Genomic DNA, 26,578 nt, shown 5'->3' on the forward strand with positions numbered 1-26,578 from the left:
TCTGTGCTCATAGGATTTGGAGACTGTAGTGATGTCACGTGTCTGTGTCACATGGACCCTGCGCTCATAGGAGTTGGATACTGGAGGGATGTCACATGTCTGTGTCGGAGGGACTATATGCTCATCGGAGTTGGATACTGTGTTGATGTCACGTGTCTGTGTCGGATGGACTCTGTGCTCATTGGAGTTGGATACTGTAGGGATGTCACGTGTCTGTGTCGCATGGACTCTGTGCTCATAGGAGTTGGAGAGTGTAGTGATGTCACATGTCCGGTTCGTATGGACTCTGTGCTCATAGGAGTTGGATACTGTAGTGATGCCAGGTGTCTGTGTCACATGGACTCTGTGTTCATCGGAGTTGGATACTGTAGTGATGCCACGTGTCTGTGTCACATGGACTCTGTGCTCATAGGAGTTGGAGACTGTAGTGATGTCACGTGTCTGTGTCGCATGGACTCTGTGTTCATCGGAGTTGGATACTGTAGTGATACCACGTGTCTGTGTCACATGGACTCTGTGCTCATAGGAGTTGGATACTGTTGGGATGTCACGTGTCTGTGTCGCATAGACTCTATGCTCATCGGAGTTGGATACTGTAGTGATGTCACGTGTCTGTGTCGCATGGACTCTGTGTTCATAGGAGTTGGATACTGTAGTGATGTCACGTGTCTGTGTCGCATGGACTCTGTGTTCATAGGAGTTGGATACTGTAGTGATGTCACGTGTCTGTGTCGCATGGACTCTGTGCTCATAGGAGTTGGATACTGTAGTGATGTCACGTGTCTCTGTCGCACGGACTCTGTGCTCATAGGAGATGGATACTGTAGTGATGTCACGTGTCTGTGTCGCACGGACTCTGTGCTCATAGGAGTTGGATACTGTAGTGATGTCACGTGTCTGTGTCGCACGGACTCTGTGCTCATAGGAGTTGGACACTGTAGTGATGTCACCTGTCTGTGTTGCACGGACTCTGTGCTCACAAGAGTAAGATACTGTAGTGTTGCCACGTGTCTGTGTCGCATGGACTCTGTGCTCTTAGGAGTTGGATACTGTAGGGATGTCACGTGTCTGTGTCGCATGGACTCTGTGCTCATAGGAGTTGGATACTGTAGGGATGTCACATGTCTGTGTCGCATCGACTCTGTGCTCATAGGAGTTGGATACTGTAGTGAGGCCACGTGTCTGTGTCACATGGAATCTGTGCTCATAGGAGTTGGAGACTGTAGTGATGTCACGTGTCTGTGTCACATGGACCCTGCGCTCATAGGAGTTGGATACTGGAGGGATGTCACATGTCTGTGTCGGATGGACTATATGCTCATCGGAGTTGGATACTGTATTGATGTCACGTGTCTGTGTCACATGGACTCTGTGTTCATCGGAGTTGGATATTGTAGTCATGCCACGTGTCTGTGTCACATGGACTCTGTGCTCATAGGAGTTGGAGACTGTAGTGATGTCACGTGTCTGTGTCGCATGGACTCTGTGTTCATCGGAGTTGGATACTGTAGTGATACCACGTGTCTGTGTCACATGGACTCTGTGCTCATAGGAGTTGGATACTGTAGGGATGTCACGTGTCTGTGTCGCATGGACTCTATGCTCATCGGAGTTGGATACTGTAGGGATGTCACGTGTCTGTGTCGCATGGACTCTGTGTTCATCGGAGTTGGATACTGTAGTGATGTTACTTGTCTGTGTCGCATGGACTCTGTCTTCATAGGAGTTGGATACTGTAGTGATGTCACGTGTCTATGTCGCATGGACTCTGTGCTCATAGGAGTTGGATACTGTAGTGATGTCACGTGTCTGTGTCGCACGGACTCTGTGCTCATAGGAGTTGGATACTGTAGTGATGTCACGTGTCTGTGTCGCACGGACTCTGTGCTCATAGGAGTTGGATACTGTAGTGATGTCACGTATCTGTGTCGCACGGACTCTGTGCTCATAGGAGTTGGACACTGTAGTGATGTCACGTGTCTGTGTCACACGGACTCTGTGCTCACAGGAGTTGGATACTGTAGGGATGTCACATGTCTGTGTCGCACGGACTCTGGGGTCACAGGAGTTGGATACTGTAGTGATGCCACGTGTCTGTGTCACATGGAATCTGTGCTCATAGGAGTTGGAGACTGTAGTGATGTCACATGTCTGTGTCGCATGGAATCTGTGCTCATAGGAGTTGGAGACTGTAGTGATGTCACGTTTCTGTGTCGCATGGACTCTGTGCTCATAGGAGTTGGATACTGTAGTGATGTCACGTGTCCGCGTCGAATGGACTCTGTGCTTATAGGAGTTGGATACTGTAGTGATGTCACGTGTCTGTGTCGCATGGACTCTGTGCTCATCAGAGTTGGATACTGTAGTGATGTCACGTGTCTGTGTCGCATGGACTCTGTGCTCATAGGAGTTGGATACTGTAGTGATGTCACGTGTCTGTGTCGCATGGACTCTGTGCTCATAGGAGTTGGATACTGTAGTGATGTCACGTGTCTGTGTCGTATGGACTCTGTGCTCATGGGAGTTGGATACTGTAGTGATATCACGTGTCTGTGTCGCATGGACTCTGTGCTCATCAGAGTTGGATACTGTAGTGATGTCACGTGTCTGTGTCGCATGGACTCTATGCTCATCGGAGTTGGATACTGTAGTGATGTCACGTGTCTGGGTCACATGGACTCTGTGCTCATAGGAGTTGGATACTGTAGTGAAGTCATGTGTCTGTGTCACATGGACTCTGTGTTCATCGGAGTTGGATACTGTAGTGATTTCACGTGTCTGTGTCGCATGGACTCTGTGCTCATCAGAGTTGGATACTGTAGTGATGTCACGTGTCTGTGTCACATGGACTCTGTGTTCATCGGAGTTGGATACTGTAGTGATGTCACGTGTCTGTGTCACGTGGACTCTGCGCTCATAGGAGTTGGATACTGTAGGGATGTCACGTGTCTGTGTCACGTGGACTCTGTGCTCATAGGAGTTGGATACTGTAGGGATGTCACGTGTCTGTGTTGCATGGACTCTGTGCTCATAGGAGTTGATACTGTAGGGATGTTACGTGTGTGTGTCACATGGACTCTGTGCTCATCGGAGTTGGACACTGTAGTGCTGTCACGTGTCTTTGTCACATGAACTTTGCGCTCATAGGAGTTGGATACTGTAGTGATGTCACGTATCTGTGTCACATGGACTCTGCGCTCATAGGAGTTGGAGACTGTAGTGATGTCACGTGTCTGTGTCGCATAGACTCTGTGCTCATCGGGGTTGGATACTGTAGTGATGTCACGTGTCTGTGTCACATGAACTCTGTGCTCATAGGAGTTGGATACTGTAGTGATGTCACGTGTCTGTTTCACATGGACTCTGTGCTCATAGGAGTTGGATACTGTAGTGATGCCACGTGCCTGTGTCACATGAACTCTGTGCTCATAGGAGTTGGATACTGTAGGGATGTCACATGTCTGTGTTGCATGGACTCTATGCTCATCAGAGTTGGATACTGTAGTGATGTCACGTGTCTGGGTCACATGGACTCTGTGTTCATCGGAGTTGGATACTGTAGTGATGCCACGTGTCTGTGTCACATGGACTCTGTGCTCATAGGAGTTGGATACTGTAGTGAAGTCACCTGTCTGTGTCACATGGACTCTGTGTTCATCGGAGTTGGATACTGTAGTGATGTCACGTGTCTGAGTCGCATGGACTCTGTGCTCATAGGATTTGGAGACTGTAGTGATGTCACGTGTCTGTGTCACATGGACCCTGCGCTCATAGGAGTTGGATACTGGAGGGATGTCACATGTCTGTGTCGGATGGACTATATGCTCATCGGAGTTGGATACTGTGTTGATGTCACGTGTCTGTGTCGGATGGACTCTGTGCTCATTGGAGTTGGATACTGTAGGGATGTCACGTGTCTGTGTTGCATGGACTCTGTGCTCATAGGAGTTGGAGAGTGTAGTGATGTCACATGTCCGGTTCGTATGGACTCTGTGCTCATAGGAGTTGGATACTGTAGTGATGCCACTTGTCTGTGTCACATGGACACTGTGCTCATAGGAGTTGGATACTGTAGTGATGCCAGGTGTCTGTGTCACATGGACTCTGTGTTCATCGGAGTTGGATACTGTAGTGATGCCACGTGTCTGTGTCACATGGACTCTGTGCTCATAGGAGTTGGAGACTGTAGTGATGTCACGTGTCTGTGTCGCATGGACTCTGTGTTCATCGGAGTTGGATACTGTAGTGATACCACGTGTCTGTGTCACATGGACTCTGTGCTCATAGGAGTTGGATACTGTTGGGATGTCACGTGTCTGTGTCGCATGGACTCTATGCTCATCGGAGTTGGATACTGTAGTGATGTCACGTGTCTGTGTCGCATGGACTCTGTGTTCATAGGAGTTGGATACTGTAGTGATGTCACGTGTCTGTGTCGCATGGACTCTGTGTTCATAGGAGTTGGATACTGTAGTGATGTCACGTGTCTGTGTCGCATGGACTCTGTGCTCATAGGAGTTGGATACTGTAGTGATGTCACGTGTCTGTGTCGCACGGACTCTGTGCTCATAGGAGTTGGATACTGTAGTGATGTCACGTGTCTGTGTCGCACGGACTCTGTGCTCATAGGAGTTGGACACTGTAGTGATGTCACCTGTCTGTGTTGCACGGACTCTGTGCTCACAAGAGTAAGATACTGTAGTGTTGCCACGTGTCTGTGTCGCACGGACTCTGTGCTCTTAGGAGTTGGATACTGTAGGGATGTCACGTGTCTGTGTCGCATGGACTCTGTGCTCATAGGAGTTGGATACTGTAGGGATGTCACATGTCTGTGTCGCATGGACTCTGTGCTCATAGGAGTTGGATATTGTAGTGAGGCCACGTGTCTGTGTCACATGGAATCTGTGCTCATAGGAGTTGGAGACTGTAGTGATGTCACGTGTCTGTGTCACATGGACCCTGCGCTCATAGGAGTTGGATACTGGAGGGATGTCACATGTCTGTGTCGGATGGACTATATGCTCATCGGAGTTGGATACTGTATTGATGTCACGTGTCTGTGTCACATGGACTCTGTGTTCATCGGAGTTGGATATTGTAGTCATGCCACGTGTCTGTGTCACATGGACTCTGTGCTCATAGGAGTTGGAGACTGTAGTGATGTCACGTGTCTGTGTCGCATGGACTCTGTGTTCATCGGAGTTGGATACTGTAGTGATACCACGTGTCTGTGTCACATGGACTCTGTGCTCATAGGAGTTGGATACTGTAGGGATGTCACGTGTCTGTGTCGCATGGACTCTATGCTCATCGGAGTTGGATACTGTAGGGATGTCACGTGTCTGTGTCGCATGGACTCTGTGTTCATCGGAGTTGGATACTGTAGTGATGTTACGTGTCTGTGTCGCATGGACTCTGTCTTCATAGGAGTTGGATACTGTAGTGATGTCACGTGTCTATGTCGCATGGACTCTGTGCTCATAGGAGTTGGATACTGTAGTGATGTCACGTGTCTGTGTCGCACGGACTCTGTGCTCATAGGAGTTGGATACTGTAGTGATGTCACGTGTCTGTGTCGCACGGACTCTGTGCTCATAGGAGTTGGATACTGTAGTGATGTCACGTATCTGTGTCGCACGGACTCTGTGCTCATAGGAGTTGGACACTGTAGTGATGTCACGTGTCTGTGTCACACGGACTCTGTGCTCACAGGAGTTGGATACTGTAGGGATGTCACATGTCTGTGTCGCACGGACTCTGGGGTCACAGGAGTTGGATACTGTAGTGATGCCACGTGTCTGTGTCACATGGAATCTGTGCTCATAGGAGTTGGAGACTGTAGTGATGTCACATGTCTGTGTCGCATGGAATCTGTGCTCATAGGAGTTGGAGACTGTAGTGATGTCACGTGTCTGTGTCGCATGGACTCTGTGCTCATAGGAGTTGGATACTGTAGTGATGTCACGTGTCCGCGTCGAATGGACTCTGTGCTTATAGGAGTTGGATACTGTAGTGATGTCACGTGTCTGTGTCGCATGGACTCTGTGCTCATCAGAGTTGGATACTGTAGTGATGTCACGTGTCTGTGTCGCATGGACTCTGTGCTCATAGGAGTTGGATACTGTAGTGATGTCACGTGTCTGTGTCGCATGGACTCTGTGCTCATAGGAGTTGGATACTGTAGTGATGTCACGTGTCTGTGTCGCATGGACTCTGTGCTCATGGGAGTTGGATACTGTAGTGATATCACGTGTCTGTGTCGCATGGACTCTGTGCTCATCAGAGTTGGATACTGTAGTGATGTCACGTGTCTGTGTCGCATGGACTCTATGCTCATCGGAGTTGGATACTGTAGTGATGTCACGTGTCTGGGTCACATGGACTCTGTGCTCATAGGAGTTGGATACTGTAGTGAAGTCACGTGTCTGTGTCACATGGACTCTGTGTTCATCGGAGTTGGATACTGTAGTGATTTCACGTGTCTGTGTCGCATGGACTCTGTGCTCATCAGAGTTGGATACTGTAGTGATGTCACGTGTCTGTGTCACATGGACTCTGTGTTCATCGGAGTTGGATACTGTAGTGATGTCACGTGTCTGTGTCACGTGGACTCTGCGCTCATAGGAGTTGGATACTGTAGGGATGTCACGTGTCTGTGTCACGTGGACTCTGTGCTCATAGGAGTTGGATACTGTAGGGATGTCACGTGTCTGTGTTGCATGGACTCTGTGCTCATAGGAGTTGATACTGTAGGGATGTTACGTGTGTGTGTCACATGGACTCTGTGCTCATCGGAGTTGGACACTGTAGTGCTGTCACGTGTCTTTGTCACATGAACTTTGCGCTCATAGGAGTTGGATACTGTAGTGATGTCACGTATCTGTGTCACATGGACTCTGCGCTCATAGGAGTTGGAGACTGTAGTGATGTCACGTGTCTGTGTCGCATAGACTCTGTGCTCATCGGGGTTGGATACTGTAGTGATGTCACGTGTCTGTGTCACATGAACTCTGTGCTCATAGGAGTTGGATACTGTAGTGATGTCACGTGTCTGTTTCACATGGACTCTGTGCTCATAGGAGTTGGATACTGTAGTGATGCCACGTGCCTGTGTCACATGAACTCTGTGCTCATAGGAGTTGGATACTGTAGGGATGTCACATGTCTGTGTTGCATGGACTCTATGCTCATTGGAGTTGGATACTGTAGTGATGTCAAGTGTCTGGGTCACATGGACTCTGTGTTCATCGGAGTTGGATACTGTAGTGATGCCACGTGTCTGTGTCACATGGACTCTGTGCTCATAGGAGTTGGATACTGTAGTGAAGTCACCTGTCTGTGTCACATGGACTCTGTGTTCATCGGAGTTGGATACTGTAGTGATGTCACGTGTCTGAGTCGCATGGACTCTGTGCTCATAGGATTTGGAGACTGTAGTGATGTCACGTGTCTGTGTCACATGGACCCTGCGCTCATAGGAGTTGGATACTGGAGGGATGTCACATGTCTGTGTCGGATGGACTATATGCTCATCGGAGTTGGATACTGTGTTGATGTCACGTGTCTGTGTCGGATGGACTCTGTGCTCATTGGAGTTGGATACTGTAGGGATGTCACGTGTCTGTGTCGCATGGACTCTGTGCTCATAGGAGTTGGAGAGTGTAGTGATGTCACATGTCCGGTTCGTATGGACTCTGTGCTCATAGGAGTTGGATACTGTAGTGATGCCACTTGTCTGTGTCACATGGACACTGTGCTCATAGGAGTTGGATACTGTAGTGATGCCAGGTGTCTGTGTCACATGGACTCTGTGTTCATCGGAGTTGGATACTGTAGTGATGCCACGTGTCTGTGTCACATGGACTCTGTGCTCATAGGAGTTGGAGACTGTAGTGATGTCACGTGTCTGTGTCGCATGGACTCTGTGTTCATCGGAGTTGGATACTGTAGTGATACCACGTGTCTGTGTCACATGGACTCTGTGCTCATAGGAGTTGGATACTGTTGGGATGTCACGTGTCTGTGTCGCATGGACTCTATGCTCATCGGAGTTGGATACTGTAGTGATGTCACGTGTCTGTGTCGCATGGACTCTGTGTTCATAGGAGTTGGATACTGTAGTGATGTCACGTGTCTGTGTCGCATGGACTCTGTGTTCATAGGAGTTGGATACTGTAGTGATGTCACGTGTCTGTGTCGCATGGACTCTGTGCTCATAGGAGTTGGATACTGTAGTGATGTCACATGTCTGTGTCGCACGGACTCTGTGCTCATAGGAGATGGATACTGTAGTGATGTCACGTGTCTGTGTCGCACGGACTCTGTGCTCATAGGAGTTGGATACTGTAGTGATGTCACATGTCTGTGTCGCACGGACTCTGTGCTCATAGGAGTTGGACACTGTAGTGATGTCACGTCTCTGTGTCGCACGGACTCTGTGCTCACAAGAGTTGGATACTGTAGTGTTGCCACGTTTCTGTGTCGCACGGACTCTGTGCTCTTAGGAGTTGGATACTGTAGGGATGTCACGTGCTGTGTCGCATGGACTCTGTGCTCATAGGAGTTGGATACTGTAGTGATGCCACGTGTCTGTGTCACATGGAATCTGTGCTCATAGGAGTTGGAGACTGTAGTGATGTCACGTGTCTGTGTCACATGGACCCTGCGCTCATAGGAGTTGGATACTGGAGGGATGTCACATGTCTGTGTCGGATGGACTATATGCTCATCGGAGTTGGATACTGTATTGATGTCACGTGTCTGTGTCACATGGACTCTGTGTTCATCGGAGTTGGATATTGTAGTCATGCCACGTGTCTGTGTCACATGGACTCTGTGCTCATAGGAGTTGGAGACTGTAGTGATGTCACGTGTCTGTGTCGCATGGACTCTGTGTTCATCGGAGTTGGATACTGTAATGATACCACGTGTCTGTGTCACATGGACTCTGTGCTCATAGGAGTTGGATACTGTAGGGATGTCACGTGTCTGTGTCGCATGGACTCTATGCTCATCGGAGTTGGATACTGTAGGGATGTCACGTGTCTGTGTCGCATGGACTCTGTGTTCATCGGAGTTGGATACTGTAGTGATGTCACGTGTCTGTGTCGCATGGACTCTGTGTTCATAGGAGTTGGATACTGTAGTGATGTCACGTGTCTGTGTCGCATGGACTCTGTGCTCATAGGAGTTGGATACTGTAGTGATGTCACGTGTCTGTGTCGCACGGACTCTGTGCTCATAGGAGTTGGATACTGTAGTGATGTCACGTGTCTGTGTCGCACGGACTCTGTGCTCATAGGAGTTGGATACTGTAGTGATGTCACGTATCTGTGTGACACGGACTCTGTGCTCATAGGAGTTGGACACTGTAGTGATGTCACGTGTCTGTGTCGCACGGACTCTGTGCTCAGTAGTTGGATACTGTAGGGATGTCACGTGTCTGTGTCGCACGGACTCTGTGCTCACAGGAGTTGGATACTGTAGTGATGCCACGTGTCTGTGTCACATGGAATCTGTGCTCATAGGAGTTGGAGACTGTAGTGATGTCACGTGTCTGTGTCAAATGGAATCTGTGCTCATAGGAGTTGGAGACTGTAGTGATGTCACATGTCTGTGTCGCATGGACTCTGTGCTCATAGGAGTTGGATACTGTAGTGATGTCATGTGTCTGCGTCGCATGGACTCTGTGCTTATAGGAGTTGGATACTGTAGTGATGTCACGTGTCTGTGTCGCATGGACTCTGTGCTCATCAGAGTTGGATACTGTAGTGATGTCACGTGTCTGTGTCGCATGGACTCTGTGCTCATAGGAGTTGGATACTGTAGTGATGTCACATGTCTGTGTCGCATGGACTCTGTGCTCATCGGAGTTGGATACTGTAGTGATGTCACATGTCTGTGTCGCATGGACTCTGTGCTCATAGGAGTTGGATACTGTAGTGATGTCACGTGTCTGTGTCGCATGGACTCTGTGCTCATCAGAGTTGGATACTGTAGTGATGTGACGTGTCTGTGTCGCATGGACTCTGTGCTCATAGGAGTTGGATACTGTAGGGATGTTACGTGTCTGTGTAGCATGGACTCTGTGCTCATAGGAGTTGGATACTGCAGGGATGTCACGTGTCTGTGTCGCATGGACTCTGTGCTCATAGGATTTGGATACTGTAGTGATGTCACATGTCTGTGTCGCATGGACTCTGTGCTCATCGGAGTTGGACACTGTAGTGATGTCACGTGTCTGTGTCACATGGACTCTGTCCTCATTGGAGTTGGATACTGTAGTGTTGTCATGTGTGTGTGTCACATGGACTCTGTCCTCATTGGAGTTGGATACTGTAGTGATGTCACATGTCTGTGTCGCATGCACTCTGCGCTCATAGGAGTGGATACTGTAGTGATGTCATGTGTCTGTGTCACATGGACTCTTTGCTCATCGGAGTTGGATATTGTAGTGATGTCACGTGTCTGTGTCACATGGCCTCTGTGTTCATTGGATTGGGATACTGTAGTGATGTCACGTGTCAGTGTCACATGGACTGTGTTCATCGGAGTTGGATACTGTAGTGATGTTACGTGTGTGTGTCACATGGACTCTATGCTCATCGAAGTTGGATACTGTAGTGATGTCACGTGTCTGTGTCGCATGGACTCTGTGTTCATCGGAGTTGGATACTGTAGTGATACCACGTGTCTGTGTCACATGGACTCTGTGCTCATAGGAGTTGGATACTGTAGGGATGTCACGTGTCTGTGTCGCATGGACTCTGTGCTCATAGGAGTTGGATACTGTAGGGATGTCACGTGTCTGTGTCGCATGGACTCTATGCTCATCGGAGTTGGATACTGTAGTGATGTCACGTGTCTGTGTCGCATGGACTCTGTGTTCATCGGAGTTGGATACTGTAGTGATGTCATGTGTCTGTGTCGCATGGACTCTGTGTTCATAGGAGTTGGATACTGTAGTGATGTCACGTGTCTGTGTCGCATGGACTCTTTGCTCATAGGAGTTGGACACCGTAGTGATGTCACGTGTCTGTGTCGCACGGACTCTGTGCTCATAGGAGTTGGATACTGTAGTGATGTCACGTGTCTGTGTCTCACGGACTCTGTGCTCATAGGAGTTGGATACTGTAGTGATGTCACGTGTCTGTGTCGCATGGACTCTGTGTTCATAGGAGTTGGACACTGTAGTGATGTCACATGTCTGGGTCGCATGGACTCTGTGCTCATAGGAGTGCATACTGTAGTGTTGCCACATGTCTATGTCGTGTGAACTCTGCACTCATTGGAGTTGGATACTGTAGTGATGCCAGGTGTCTGTGTCGCATGTACTCTGTGCTCATCGGAGTTAGATACTGTAGTGATGTCACATGTCTGTGTCACATGAACTCTGTGCTCATAGGAGTTGGATACTGTAGTGATGTCACATGTCTGTATAGCATGGACTCTGTGCTCATAGGAGTTGGATACTGTAGTTATGTCACATGTCTGTGTCACATGGATTCTGTGCTCATAGGAATTGGATACTGTAGTGATGTCACGTGTCTGTGTAGCATGGACTCTGTACTCATAGGAGTTGGATACTGTAGGGATGCCATGTGTCTGTGTCGCATGGACTGTGTGCTCATAGGAGTTGGAGACTGTAGTGATGCCACGTGTCTGTGTCGCATGGACTCTGTGCTCATAGGAGCTGGATACTGTAGGGATGTCACGTGTCTGTGTCGCATGGACTCTGTGCTCATAGGAGTTGGAGACTGTAGTGATGCCACGTGTCTGTGTCACATGAACTCTGTGCTCATAGGAGTTGGATACTGTAGTGATGTCACGTGTCTGTGTCGCATGGACTCTGTGCTCATAGGAGTTTGATACTGTAGTGATGTCACGTGTCTGTGTCACATGGACTCTGTGCTCATTGGAGTTGGATACTGTAGGGATGTCACGTGTCTGTGTCGCTTGGACTCTGTGCTCATAGGAGTTGGAGACTGTAGTGATGTCACATGTCCAGTTCGCATGGACTCTGTGCTCATAGGAGTTGGATACTGTAGTGATGCCACGTGTCTGTGTCACATGGACTCTGTGCTCATTGGAGTTGGATACTGTAGTGATGCCAGGTGTCTGTGTCACATGGACTCTGTGCTCATCGGAGTTGGATACTGTAGTGATGTCATGTGTCTGTGTCGCACGGACTCTGTGCTCATAGGAGTTGGATACTGTAGTGATGTCACATGTCTGTGTCACACGGACTCTGTGCTCATAGGAGTTGGATACTGTAGTGATGTCACGTGTCTGTGTCGCATGGACTCTGTGCTCATAGGAGTTGGACACTGTAGTGATGTCACATGTCTGTGTCGCATGGACTCTGTGCTCATAGGAGTGCATACTGTAGTGTTGCCACATGTCTGTGTCGTGTGAAGTCTGCGCTCATTGGAGTTGGATACTGTAGTGATGCCAGGTGTCTGTGTCGCATGTACTCTGTGCTCATCGGAGTTGGATACTGTAGTGATGTCACGTGTCTGTGTCACATGAACTCTGTGCTCATAGGAGTTGGATACTGTAGTGATGTCACGTGTCTGTATAGCATGGACTCTGTGCTCATAGGAGTTGGATACTGTAGTGATGTCACGTGTCTGTGTCGCATGGACTCTGTGCTCATAGGAGTTGGATACTGTTGTGATGTCACGTGTCTGTGTAGCATGGACTCTGTGCTCATAGGAGTTGGATACTGTAGGGATGCCACGTGTCTGTGTCGCATGGACTCTGTGCTCATAGGAGTAGTGATGCCACGTGTCTGTGTCGCATGGACTCTGTGCTCATAGGAGTTGGATACTGTAGGGATTTCACGTGTCTGTGTAGCATGGACTCTGTGCTCATAGGAGTTGGATACTGCAGGGATGTCACGTGTCTGTGTCGCATGGACTCTGTGCTCATAGGATTTGGATACTGTAGTGATGTCACATGTCTGTGTCGCATGGACTCTGTGCTCATCGGAGTTGGACACTGTAGTGATGTCACGTGTCTGTGTCACATGGACTCTGTCCTCATTGGAGTTGGATACTGTAGTGTTGTCATGTGTCCGTTTCACATGGACTCTGTCCTCATTGGAGTTGGATACTGTAGTGATGTCACATGTCTGTGTCACATGGACTCTGCGCTCATAGGAGTGGATACTGTAGTGATGTCATGTGTCTGTGTCACATGGACTCTTTGCTCATCGGAGTTGGATACTGTAGTGATGTCACGTGTCTGTGTCACATGGCCTCTGTGTTCATTGGAGTGGGATACTGTAGTGATGTCACGTGTCAGTGTCACATGGACTGTGTTCATCGGAGTTGGATACTGTAGTGATGTTACGTGTATGTGTCACATGGACTCTATCCTCATCGAAGTTGGATACTGTAGTGATGTCACATGTCTGTGTCGCATGGACTCTGTGCTCATCGGAGTTGGACACTGTAGTGATGTCACGTGTCTGTGTCACATGAACTCTGCGCTCATAGGAGTTGGATACTGTAGTGATGTCACGTGTCTGTGTTGCATGGACTCTGCGCTCATAGGAGTTGGAGACTGTAGTGATGTCACGTGTCTGTGTCGCATGGACTCTGTGCTCATCAGAGTTGGATACTGTAGTGATGTCACGTGTCTGTGTCACATGGACTCTGTGTTCATCGGCGTTTGATACTGTAGGGATGTCACGTGTCTGTGTCACGTGGACTCTGCGCTCATAGGAGTTGGATACTGTAGTGATGTCAAGTGTCTGTTTCGCATGGACTCTATGCTCATAGGAGTTGGATACTGTGGTGATGCCAGGTGTCTGTGTCACATGAACTCTGCGCTCATAGGAGTTGGACACTGTAGTGGTGCCACGTGGCCATGTCCCATTGACTGAGAGAGAGTGATGTAGAATGCCGGTGCGGATGCTGTGAGTGAGCCATGAAGCATGGAGCTGTGGTGCCTGAGTCCTTTGTGAAGTCCAGGAGTTGCTTACAGTTGTAGGGAGGATGAAGCCTCACACTGCTCTCAGTCTGTGGCTTTAACCTATCAAGTACTGACAAGTGAGACAAATGTGCATTATTACGAGGAGGAAAGAAACACAACACTTTCTATCAGATCCAACTCCAGATGAACTGCTGCCTAAAACAAAACATTCTAAAACAAGACGTATCATGAGATCATAATCCCAATCAAAGAAACAGGACCATTACATAACCTAAAGGACCAGCATGAACTAAAGCATCTGTCTCCTACCTAAGTGGTAGCATGCTCTTATGTGAGGACCCTTTTCTCAAACTACAACATTTGGTGCAAATTGATAAAGAGTACCTGTGAGAAGATGCAGCAGGACTCTTCTGGTCATTGGAGTTATTTCTGACACAGAAGGAGGTCCATTGAGAGCCAGAGAGAGGCTCTGTGACTATGGAAGTGTGGTGTGGGGCCGCCCACTCTCAAGTGTAGTGTGGAGTCGCCCACTCTTGAGTGTAGTGTGGGCCGCCCTCACTCCATTGTAGTGTGGGGCCACCCAGGAGCTATCCTCTCTCCAGTGTAGTGTGGGGCCACCCAGGAGCTATCCACTCGCGAGTATAGTGTGGGGCCACCCACTCCCCACTCTCGAATGTAGTGTGGGGCCACCCACTCTCAAGTGTAGCATGGGCCCACCGACTCTCGAGTGTACTGCGGGGCAGCCCACAATCGAGTGTTGCGTGGGGCAGCCCACTCTTGAGTGTAGTGTGGGGTCACCTACTCTGAAGTGAAGCTTGGGGCTGCGCACTATAGAGTGTAGTGTGGGGCTGCCCACACTCGAGTGTAGGTTGGGGCCACCCATTCTCGAGTGAAGTGTGGGGCCACCCACAGTTGAGGTTAGAGTGGGGCAACCCACTATCAATTGTAGTGTGGGGCCACCCACTCTCGAGTGTAGCATGGGGCTGCCCACTCTCCAGTGTAGCATGGAGCCGGCCACTCTCCAGTGTAGCGTGGGGCCGCCCACTCTCCAGTGTAGCGTGGGGCCACCCACTCTCCAGTGTAGTGTGGGGCTGCCCACTCTCCTGTGTAGTGTGGGGCCACCCACTCTCCAGTGTAGAGTGGTGCTGCCCACTCTTGAGTGTAGCATGAGGCCGCCCACTGTCTAGTGTACCATGCGGCCACCCACTCTGGAGTGTAGCGTGCGGCTGCCCACTCTTGAGCATACTGTGGGGCTGCCCACTCTCAAGTGTAGTGTGGGGCTGCCCACTCTCGAGTGCAGTGTGGGGCCACCCGCTCTCAGCTGCTGGGCATGAGGAGTCTAGGCGGGAAGAGACTATAAGCCAGCAGAGTGGAGAGACTGCTAAAGTTATGTGTTGAGTGAAGAGTCCAAAGCATAATGACATTGCAATGGAGACAGGTAGTAGAGGTAGGGTATGTGCCATGTGATGAGCAGCGAATAGAAGCTGAGGCTTACTAAGAACTTGTGCTTATGTATCACAAGTCGTTGCAAAGCAATGCACGTCCTTAAATGGGATTTACAAAGGCACGCAAGGGCTATTTTCACCACCTTACACAACTCTGTAAAGAAATGTCACGAAATGTAGCAGATTGCGCTAGGTTGCGTTACACTTCACTGTGCGAGGCGTTCCATGGGAAGAGCATGGGTGTTCCCATGCATCCACCCACGGAAGCTGACCAATCTCAGACTGGCTAGAGGTAGCAAACCTGGGATTACTCCACAATGGTGGGCCTACCACACAGAGGCTTAGCAAGGAGAAATATGTTTTTCTCCTTGATACTTCGTCTTTCTGTGTGTGACGTGTTCCGCCACATGCATAGAAAGATGAAATCTCCTCTTAGAATAGTTCTTGTGCAGGAAGGAATAGGAACGCAGCCACGGTGGACGGGCATTTGCAATAACCATGGAAAGGATGCGAAAGTGGACTTTACATCACTTCATTGGAACAATCTGGCAGGTTTACTGTTTGTTTATGGTCTGCTTGTTAAAGTGAAGGTTGATACTGTCACAACCCCTTTCAGAGGGCCATGGGGCAGACAGGGGCTACTGGGCCCAATCACAGGGGTTGCGACCTTTTACTACCACTGTCCCAAGGCACAACCTACTAGGAGTCCTGAGTAACTGGGCCAAATACTACACCTTCAGCACTTGACTCTCAGAAGTAGCACTGGAGTGAAGCAGTCCAAGGCTCCTCAGGGGGAGGTAGGTGCAAGGTATGTGAGGGCTCAAAACTCAAAATACTCATAGCTACCCCAATAAGACTGTCCAGTTGAATGCATAGGTTTGGTAAACAAAAGCAGTATGTATTACACATGCAAAACACAGCATATGAAATAATCCACACAACAAGTCCCTAACGGGTAGCATCCTAGTAGCGGCCTGGACAGTGCCCCACTCCTCCAGGGCACCTTCCTCCCTCCTCCAGACGAACCTGCCATCCCTGGCTTTTCTTTAGAAGTGACCCCTCAGGTGCTGCCCGCACAAGCGATCCGCAGAAAAATCACGCTTTGGTTTTGAAAGTTCAGCTCACTATCGCACTAATCCGTCAAGCTCGAGCAAGCCAGGGTGCATCTTCACACCGTCCAGGCATGAACAAGCTGCACTACATATTTCCGCATCGGCTGGGTGATGCACTGATGTGGTAGCAGTCAGAAACACCTTTCAGGTGCTGCGGTTTCTCCAGTAGCTTCTCCAGGCCCAGGGCTTCCAAAATGGAACCCATGGGCCTCCAGGTTATACACCATCCTCAGGCACACATACAACTCAGCAAGCTCACACAAGTATCATGCACTGCCGAGTGCTACACACAGGGTAAAGGCACACAACATCAGAACTTTGCATGAGTGGGCCTGCAGGCACCACTCCTGTAACACATAAAACACCTGTTTACATCACAGATTACTATTAAACACCACTTGGGTAAGCTGCCACCTCTGCGCTCATACTACCTAACTCCTGGCAAGGGCAGTAGCTCTCTACCATTGTGAGTGAGATGCTTGATGTGCCCCTCCCAGTCTAAGACCACATAATCATGAGACCAGCCAGGATCACCCGCAAAGTCAGTGTTCACCCATGACCAAAAATCACTACCAGAAAACCAGCTCTCCATAGAGCTAGGGCACTCAGGCCAGGGGTGCACTTTCACCACTATGCAGGGGACTTTTCTGTCCCAACAGACGCCATGAGGATTTCACCTTTATGCACTTACGAGCCCCGCCACTGCCCTGTGTTGTGGGCCACAAGTTCTGCCTTTTCCACTATAAGGTGTTGTGAGCACTGACGTCCTGTATGAGGACGAGAGCACGCTCTCCTTGGAATGCTGAGCTAAAGCCCTTCGATGCATCATGTGAGTCGGAAGCACCCAGCTCCTGAACATCCTCATCTGATGGTGCTCAGCGCACATCACCTCAGAAGCTGGTACGTGGGCCCTGAGTGCTCCACGACACCCAGTGCGAGTAAAGAAAAAAGAGTGTCTCATGCCTACAGAGGCTGCATATTTAAGGGCGTCCATTTCAGAGTTACCGCAGGAGATACCGTGGCGTAGCGCTGCCATTATGGCTTGATATGCAGCTCCATGATGTTCGATCCTTCCCACTGTGATGTGAGTGGGTTTAGCGGTTGATGAAGATGGCATGGCAGTGACCATGGAAGTAAAAAAGGACTACTGTACTTGGGTTACCTATTGATGGGGCAGAAGCAGGTTAGCAATGAAGGAAGAAGAGTCCTTCAGCAAGGACCTGGGAGAAGATGATGGGATACTAGCAAAGAAAAGGCAGAACTGTTGAACGGAGTACTTCTAGCTTCGAGGTGCCAATGAAGATCTGGAACGCCAGTACATATCCATGCTGGGTATGCAGGATCAGAGAAGATGCATTTATGTAATGTTATGTAGATCTGATTGGTGGAGCTTATCACCCATGAGGGCATCCAGCGCCGGAGCAGAAGCGTAGGTCTTCTAGGTGAGCATCCAGGTCTTCTGATATTTGTGGAAGTCGAGGAGTGGAGTTGTAGTCCTCAATGTAGAGGGAGTTCATTCCAGTTTTTGGATGCAATGGAGGAAAAAGCGCAACCTCCTGTCTTGTGTCTGTGGATACGGAGGATTTGTGTGAGGAAGAAAGAGGTGGAGTGCAAATATCTGGAAGGTTGACAGAGTTGCAGTTACGGAGGTACGCTAGCTCTGCACTGTGGAGGGCTTTGTAGGCGTAGATGAGAAGCTTGAATGCAGTGCAGTTTCACGAGGTATGGCATAATTTGAATGCTTCTGGCGATGTCTAGGATGAGTCAGGAGTGTTCCGGATGGGCTGGAGTCTTTGGGTGAGTTGGCTGGGGATGCCGACATACAGGGCATTGCCGTAGTCGAGTCTGCTGGTGAAGAAGCCCCAGGGACCATTTGTTTACTGTGTGTGAGGAGCCATTTGAAGATTTTATGACGCATTCTGAGGATGTGCAGCAGAAGGTGATCACGGCATTCACTTCTTTGGTCATTGATAGCTTGTCATCAAGGATGATGCCGAGGTTTTTGGCATGGTCTGTGGAGTGGGTGTAGAACCCAGGTCGGGTTCCCTATAGGACGGGTCCCAGGGATAGTTCTTACTTCTGAAGACCAGGATCTCTGTTTTATCAGTGTTGAGTTTGAGGCAGTTCTCAAGCATCCAGTTTGCTTTGTTGGGAATGCAGGCGTAGAAGTTATTCCTGGAGGCGTTGTTCATTTCGGTGGGAGAGAGAATGAGCTGAGTGTCATCAGCATAGGAGACGCTGTTGATGTTGTGGGTTTTTATGATGCAAGCAAGAGGTGCCATGTAAATGTTGAAGGGTTTGACTGAGGAAGGAGCCTCCGGGGGACTGTGCAGATGAGCTGCTTGTGTTCAGAGGTCAAAGTAAGGAGTCTGACCCACTGGGTCTTGTTGGAGAGGAGTGAGGCGATTCAACTTAGGGCAAGTCCTTGGACTCCTGATTCTGAAGTCTGGTGATGAGGGTGCTACGGGAGACCTTGTTGAATGCTGCCAGAAGTTTGAGCAGGGTAAGTGCAATGCTCTCTTCTCTGTCAATGATTGAGCGAATATCATCTCTTGCAGATGACCTCCATGCTGTGTTTGCTGCAAATCCTGATTGGGCAGATTCCAGGAATTGGAGAGCTATTTGTTGATCTCTTTCTCAAGGACTTTGGCTAGGAAGGGAAGGAGCGAGATGGGCCTCAAGTTGCTGAAGTCCTTTGGATTAGCCAAGGTTTCTTCAGCAGAACCTTGACCTCCGTGTGTTTCCAGCTGGGCGGGAAGTGTCTGCTGAGGATGAAGGTGCTGATGATGGTGACAAGGTTGGTGCTGATCATTGCACATAGGGTATGTGGGAATATGTAATTCTTGTGTCTCTTAGCTCAGGGGTTAGTACATTTGAGTGAAAGTACTGTTTGTATTGCCAGTTCCTATTGGAAACGATCTTGCTGAAGTTTGAAATGGGATTCTAATGCTAAGTGAGAACCAGATATTTTTAGTGCTGTGTCTTTGTTTGACACATGTTTATTGTTCAGTTTTATTTGCTTTTACAGCATTTGGTAAATGTGTCCACCATTGTTTCATGTGTGGCTAAACTGGTTCATGTGTTGTTTTAAGAGGATCCTGTTAGAAGAGATTAAACTTGCTGAGTGTGTGGGAAAGAGTGGTAGATGTGCAAATGAAGATACAGGCATGTGGAGGAGGAGAACCAGGTGGCGAGAGGAATTGAAGGGATCTGATGTGTGGCTGACAGACAGACACAGAGGCTTGTGCTCCGGCAACAGTCGTCACAGTGAACAAATGTGAAGTTTCAACAACTGTCTGGTGCTGGAGACGGAGGGCTTCAGTGTAAGGTGTCGTGTGTGTATTCGTTTTCTTTCGGGTTCTTTTTTCCCCTGTATATTCTCTGGACGAGTGATCATTTTGAACAAATGAGAGGAATCAACAGATGTGTGGTAGTGTAGGCGGAGTACATAGGCACTTGCCTCCTGTAGGTGTGTGATCACCTACACTTCTGCGGGTCCATTGTGTGTACAGAAGGGAGGATCACACTTGGCTTCGGTGAGTGTAAGTGTCAGGTGTGGTGTATGGCTGCTTCACTGTCCTGGCACCAGTAGGTGTTGGTCCACTCTACTGAGCTGAGCTGACGTTGTCTTGTTGTTTAAGGGTCACTCTTGCAGGAGTTCAATATATGCCCTGTGCGTAAGGACCTCTGCGATGTCGTGTATGTAAAGAAGATGCTGATGTGGTGATGTGGCACGTCTGGGTTGTCCTGTGTGTTAGAGGAGGATGTGATAACGTGGCATGTCTGGGTTGTCCTTTGTGTAAGTAAGAGGAGGATGTGGTAACATGGCACATCTGGGTTGTCCTGTGTGTAAGATGATGATGATGTGGTGATGTGGCATGTCTGGGTTGTCCTGTGTGTAAGGAATAGGAGTATGTGGCAACGTGGTACATCTGGGTTGTCATGTGTGTTAGAGGAGGATGTGGTAACGTGGCACGTCTGGGATGTCCTGTGTGTAAGATGATGATGATGTGGTGACGTGGCAAGTCTGGGTTGTCCTGTGTGTAAGGCAGCGGATGAAGGGGTGACGTGGCACGCCTGGGTTGCCCTGTGTGTAAGAGTAGGATGTGGTGACATGGCACGTCTGAGGTGCCCTGTGTGTGTAAGGAAGTGGTTGATGTGGTGACGTGGCATGTCTGGGTTGTCCTGTGTGTAAGGAAGAGGATGATGTGGCATGTCTGGGTTGTCATGTGTGTTAGAGGAGGATGTGGTGACGTGGGATGTCTGGGTTGTCCTGTGTGTAAGAAAGATGAGGATGTGGTAACGTGGCACGTCTGGGTTGTCATGTGTGTTAGCGGAGGATGTGGTTACCTGCCACGTCTGGGTTGTCCTTTGTGTAAGATGATGATGTGGTGACGTGGCACGTCTGGGTTGTCCTGTGTGTAAGGAAGATGATGATGTGGTTACCTGGCACCTCTGGGTTGTCCTGTGTGTTAGAGGAGGATGTGGTGACGTGGCATGTCTGGGTTGTCCTTTGGGTAAGCAAGGGGAGGATGTGGTAACGTGGCACATCTGGGTTGACCTGTGTGTTAGAGGAGGATGTGGTGATGTGGGACGTCTGGGTTTTCCTGTGTGTAAGTAAGAGGATGATGTGGTGACGTGGCACGCCTGGGATGTCCTGTGTGTAAGATGATGATGTGGTGACGTGGCACGCCTGGGTGGTCCTGTGTGTAAGATGGTGATGTGGTGACAATGCATGTCTGGATTGTCCTGTGTGTAAGGAAGAGGATGATGTGGTGACATGGCACGTCTGGGTTGTCCTGTGTGTAAAGAAGGGGTTGATGTGGTGATGTGGCATGTCTGGGTTGTCCCATGTCTAAAAAGAGGATGATGTGGTGACGTGGCATGTCTGGGTTGTCCTGTGTGAAAGGAAGGGGATGATGTGGTGACGTGGCACGTCTGGGTTGCCCTGTCTGTAAGATGATGACGTCATCTGGGTTGTCCTTTGTGTTAGAGAAGGATGTGGTGACGTGGCACGTCTCAGTTGTCCTTTGTGTAAGTAAGAGGAGGATGTGATGATGTGGCACGTCCGGTTTGTCCTGTGTGTAAGTAAGAGGAGGATGTGGTAACGTGGCACGTCTGGGTTGTCCTGTGTGTAAGGAAGAGGATGATGTGGTGACATGGCACGTCTAGATTGTCCTGTGTGTAAAGGAAAGGGTTGATGTGGTGATGTGGCATGTCTGGGTTGTCCTGTGTGTAAGGAAGAGGATGATGTGCTGACGTGGCACATGTGGGTTGTCTTGTGTGTGAGGAAGTGGATGATGTGGCATGTCTGGGTTGTCCATTGTGTAATGACAATGATGATGTGGTGATGTGGCACGTCTGGGTTGTCCTGTGTGTAACGAAGCTGATGATGTGGTGACGTGGCATGTCTGGGTTGTTCTGTGTGTAAGAACAGGGGACGATGTGGTGCGAGCCATGTCAGGTTTGTCCTGTGTGTAAGGAAAAAGAGAATCTGGTGATGTGGCACATCTGGGTATTCCTGTGTGTAACAGGAGGATGTGATGATGTGGCACATCTGGGTTGTCTTGTGTGTAAGGAAGTGGATGAAGGGGTGGTGGGGTAATGTGGCACGTGTGGGTAGCCCTGTGTATAAGATGATGATGTGGTGACATGGCACATGTGGGTTGTCCTGTGTAACGAAGAGGATGAAGTGGTGACGTGGCATGTCTGGGTTGCCCTGTCTGTAAGATGATGATGTGGTGACGTGGCACTCCTGGATTGCCCTCTGTGTAAGATGATGATGTGGTGACGTGGCACGCTTTGGATGTCCTCTGTGTAAGATGATGATGTTGTGACGTGGCACGCTTGGGATGTCCTCTGTGTAAGATGATGATGTTGTGACGTGGCACGCCTGGGATGTCCTCCGTGTAAGATGATGTGGTGACGTGGCACGCCTGGGAAGTCCTCTGTGTAAAGATGGGACAATGTGGCACAGTGGTGTGCGTCTGTGATGCACGCGCTGGCTGTGCATGCTGGAGATGATGAAGGTCCATGCTGTGAGGGTGAGGATCACACATGGGGTGTTGGTGTCCGCTGTGCTGGTGTGAAGCCTGGAGGTGAGGACGCCCGGAGGGAGGTTGGAACCCAAGCAGGACCTGGGGTGATGGTCTCTAAGAGCCCCCCAAAGGAGTCAAGAGCTTGCTCCTCCGTCTACAGCACACACGTGTCTCACTCTTCGGAACCTGCCACAGGACATCAGTGTGGCACAGTTTATTGAAAGTTATTGACGTGTTTAGCTTACATGTGAATGAGGCGCGCAGCCGCACCAGAAGCTGTCACGTGTGTCCAGTCACCAAAGACTGAGGCCAATAGTTACTGAACATTTCTCAGCAGTGAGAAAGTCAACAATTACCGTCTGACTCTCAGAAAACAGCTCTGTTTTGATTATTAAACGCTCATCTGGATGCAGTCAGCAGCATCCATTAGATCTGGTGTACTTTAGGCGTGAGATGTGCACGACCCGAGGCAGAGGTTGGTGTTTCCCTGAGGCCTCCCCGCCCAGAGAAGGCTCTTTACCGGGGTCAGGTGGGCAGTGGCAGGTCTCAGATGCTCCGGGTAATGAGATGATGCTCAGGAGCTTTGGGGCTCCTTCAGCTGAGTAACAGAAGCTGGACCTGACACATAGCGAAGTGGGATGAATGGTTCACTTACTGGTAAAATGCACTTGGTGAAGGCGTTGAAACAAACTGCTACGTTTCCACATTTCGAGAGGTTGGTAAAACAACGTTTAATTTACATTTGCATAAACTGAAGTTTCCAGCAGAAACCCCAAGTTTATGATTGAATGTGCATTTGAAACGCTCCCCCTAAGGCTGGTGCGCTTGGCGCAGGCGCGCCGGTGCCTGGAGGAGTTGCACGTCTGCTGCCCTGTAAAGCTCCTTGAAGCCCATTATAGTGAAGGACACTGAAGTGCGGACTGGACAAACCGCCGAAGCGCTACAGGTCTCTCTCAGCCACCTTGAATGGGATGTAGACTCCATGATGTTGGCTTCTCTCTCCTCTTTCCCTCTTCTCTGCTGACTTTCCCATTCTTTCTCACACTCTCTCTTCCTCCCTTCTCTTGCATTTGATCTCTCAACTTCACTTCTCTCTATCTCGATCTCATCCCCACTTCCTCTCCTCCCTTCTCTCTCTTTCTCGCTCCCTCCTTCGCTCCCCCTCTCCTTTTTGTCTCTTTTTTGTCAATCTCTACTTCCCACTCTTTCTCTTTTTCTCAGTCCTTCGTGCCTGTTCCTACCTCTCCCTGACTTACCTCCCTCTTCACAGCCTCGGTCTCTTCGGCTGTTACATCCTCGTCCACGAAGGCGAAAGACTCGCGCTTGGTCTTTGGTGGCGATGACCCATGGCCTCTCCTAGGAGGCTGTCGCTGGCCATCATAGGGGGCCTCCTGAAGCTTCTCCTGCATGTCCCTGGTCAGCATGAGGCGGCGCTCTGGACTCAGTTGTCGATCCAGCAGACCCAGGACCTCTGTCCTCTCTATGGACCCCAGGAGGACCATAGAGTCTGAGAAAAGACAGGAGAGCAGGGTCAATAGATAGATAATCATAGAGTCAGAGAAATTATAGAACAGTAAGGTCAGTAGTTAGAGGTTCATAGAGTCTGAGAAAAGACAGGAGAACAAACCACTAGATAGAAGATCCTAGAGTCTAGGAAAAGACAGGAGAGCAAGGTCAGTAGATAGAGGATCATAGAGTCTCAGAAAAGCGAGAAGAGGATCATAGAGACTCAGAAAAGAGAGGAGTAAGGTCAGTAGAGGATCAAAGAGTCTGGGGAAAGACAGGAGAGCATAGTCAGTAGATAGAGGATCATAGAGTCTAGGCAAAGCCAGTAGATAGAGGATCAGCGAGTCTAGGAAAAGATTGGAGAGCATGGTCAGTAGACAGATAATCACAGAGTCTAGGAAAAGACAGGAGAGCAAGGTTAGTAGATAGAGAATCATAGAGTCTGAGAAGAGAGAAGAGGATCATAGAGTCCCAGAAAAGAGAAGAGTAAGGTCAATAGAGGATGATAGAGCCTTGGAAAAGACAGGAGAGCAAGGTCAGTAGTTACGGGATCATATAGTCTGAGAAAAGACATGAGAGCAAGGTCAGTAGATAGGAGATCATAGAGTCTGAGAAAAGACAGGAGAGCAAGGTCAGTAGAGTCTGAGAAAAGACAGGAGAGCAAGGTCAATACTTTGAGGATCATAGAGTCTGTGAAAAGAGAGGAAAGCAAGCCCAATAGATAGAGAATCATAGAGTCTGATAAACGAGAGAAGATAGAGGATCATAGAGTCTGCGAAAGGAGAGTAGAGGATCATAGAGTCAGAAAGGAGAAGAGTAAGGTCATTAGAGGGGGATTGATTCTGAGAAAAGACAGGAGAGCAAAGTCAGTGGATAGAGGATCATAGAGTCTGAAAAAAGATAGAAGAGTATGATCAGTAGATAGAGGATCATAGAGTCTAGGAAAAAGTGGGAGCAAGGTCAGTAGATGGAGGATCATATAGTCTGAAAAAAGACAGGGGGAGCAAGGACAGCAGACAGAGAATCATAGAGTCTAGAAAAAAGACAGGAGAACAAGGTCAGTAGATAGAGGGTCATAGGGTCTGAGAAGAGAGGGAAGAGGATCATAGAGTCCCAGAAAAGAGAAGAGTAAGTTCATTAGAGGATGATAGAGCCTGGGGAAAGACAGGAGAGCAGGGTCAGTAGTTATAGGATCATAGAGTCTGAGAAAAGACATGAGAGCAAGATCAGTAGTTACAGGATCATAGAGTTTGAGAAAAGACAGGAGAGCAAGGTCAGTACTTAGAGGATCATAGAGACTGTGAAAAGACAGAAGAGCAGGTCTGTCCATAGAGAATCATAGAGTCTGAGAAAAGACAGGAGAGCAAGGTCATCAGTTAGAGGACCATAGAGTCTGAGAAGAGGATCATAGAGTCTCGGAAAAGAGAAGAGTAAGATCATTAGAAGATCATAGAGTCTGGGGAAAGACAGGAGAACAAAATCAGTAGATAGAAATTGATAGAGTCTAGGAAAAGACAGGAGAGCAAAGTAAGTACACAGAGGATCATAGGGTCCGTGAAAAGAGAGGAAAGCAAGCCCAATAGATAGAGAATCATAGAGTCTGATAAAAGAGAGAATAGGAAGGTTAGAAGATAGAGGATCATAGGGTCTGAGAAAGGAGAGAAGAGGATTATAGAGTCTCAGAAAAGAGAAGTGTAAGGTCATTAGAGGGGAATTGATTCTGAGAAAAGACAGGAGAGCAAATTCAGTGGATAGAGGATCATAGAGTCTGAAAAAAGATAGAAACGTATGGTCAGTAGACAGAGGATCATAGAGTCTAAGAAAAGACAGTGGGAGCAAGGTCAGTAGATAGAGGATCATATAGTCTAGAAAAAGACAGGGGAAGCAAGGGAAGCAGACAAAGAATCATAGAGTCTAGAAAAAGACAGGAGAGCAAGGTCAGTAGATAGAGGATCATATAGTCTGAGAAGAGAGAGAAGAGTATCATAGAGTCTCAGAATAGAGAAGAGTAAGGTCATTAGAAGATCATAGAGTCTGGGGAAAGACAGGAGAGCAAGGTTAGTAGTTAGAGGATCATAGAGTCTGAGAAAATACAGGAGAGTAAAGTCAGTAGATAGAGGATCATGGAGTATGAAAGAAGACAGAAGAGTATGGTCACTAGATGGAGGATCATGGAGTCTAGGAAAAGACAGGAGAGCAAAGCCAGTAGATAGAGGATCCTAGAGTCTAGGAAAAGACAGGAGAGAAAGGTCAGTAGATAGAGGAGCATAGAGTCTGAAAGAAGATAGAAGAGTATGGTCACTAGATGGAGGATCATGGAGTCTAGGAAAAGACAGGAGAGCAAAGCCAGTAGATAGAGGATCCTAGAGTCTAGGAAAAGACAGGAGAGAAAGGTCAGTAGATAGAGGGTCACAGAGCCTCAGAAGAGAGAGGAGTAAGATCATTAGAGGGTCATAGAGTATGGGGAAAGACAAGAGAGCAAAGTCAGTAGACAGTGAATCGTAGAGTCTAGGAAAGGACAGGAGAGCAAGGCCAGTAG

At 48.9% G+C, this 26,578-nt stretch overlaps 1 protein-coding gene across 1 annotated transcript in view; it reads right to left on the reverse strand.

Moving 5' to 3' along the window:
* The window catches only part of CLCN1 (chloride voltage-gated channel 1), a 609,758-nt gene that overhangs the window by 271,748 nt on the left and 311,432 nt on the right, over positions 1-26,578 (reverse strand). The window contains exon 17 of the mRNA XM_069242656.1: positions 23,790-24,040. Coding sequence (XP_069098757.1) covers positions 23,790-24,040 — 251 coding nt within the window. The remainder of the gene's footprint in view (positions 1-23,789; positions 24,041-26,578) is intronic.

The sequence above is a fragment of the Pleurodeles waltl genome, chromosome 7 (genome assembly GCF_031143425.1).
Source record: "Pleurodeles waltl isolate 20211129_DDA chromosome 7, aPleWal1.hap1.20221129, whole genome shotgun sequence".
Taxonomy (NCBI): Eukaryota; Metazoa; Chordata; class Amphibia; order Caudata; family Salamandridae; genus Pleurodeles; species Pleurodeles waltl.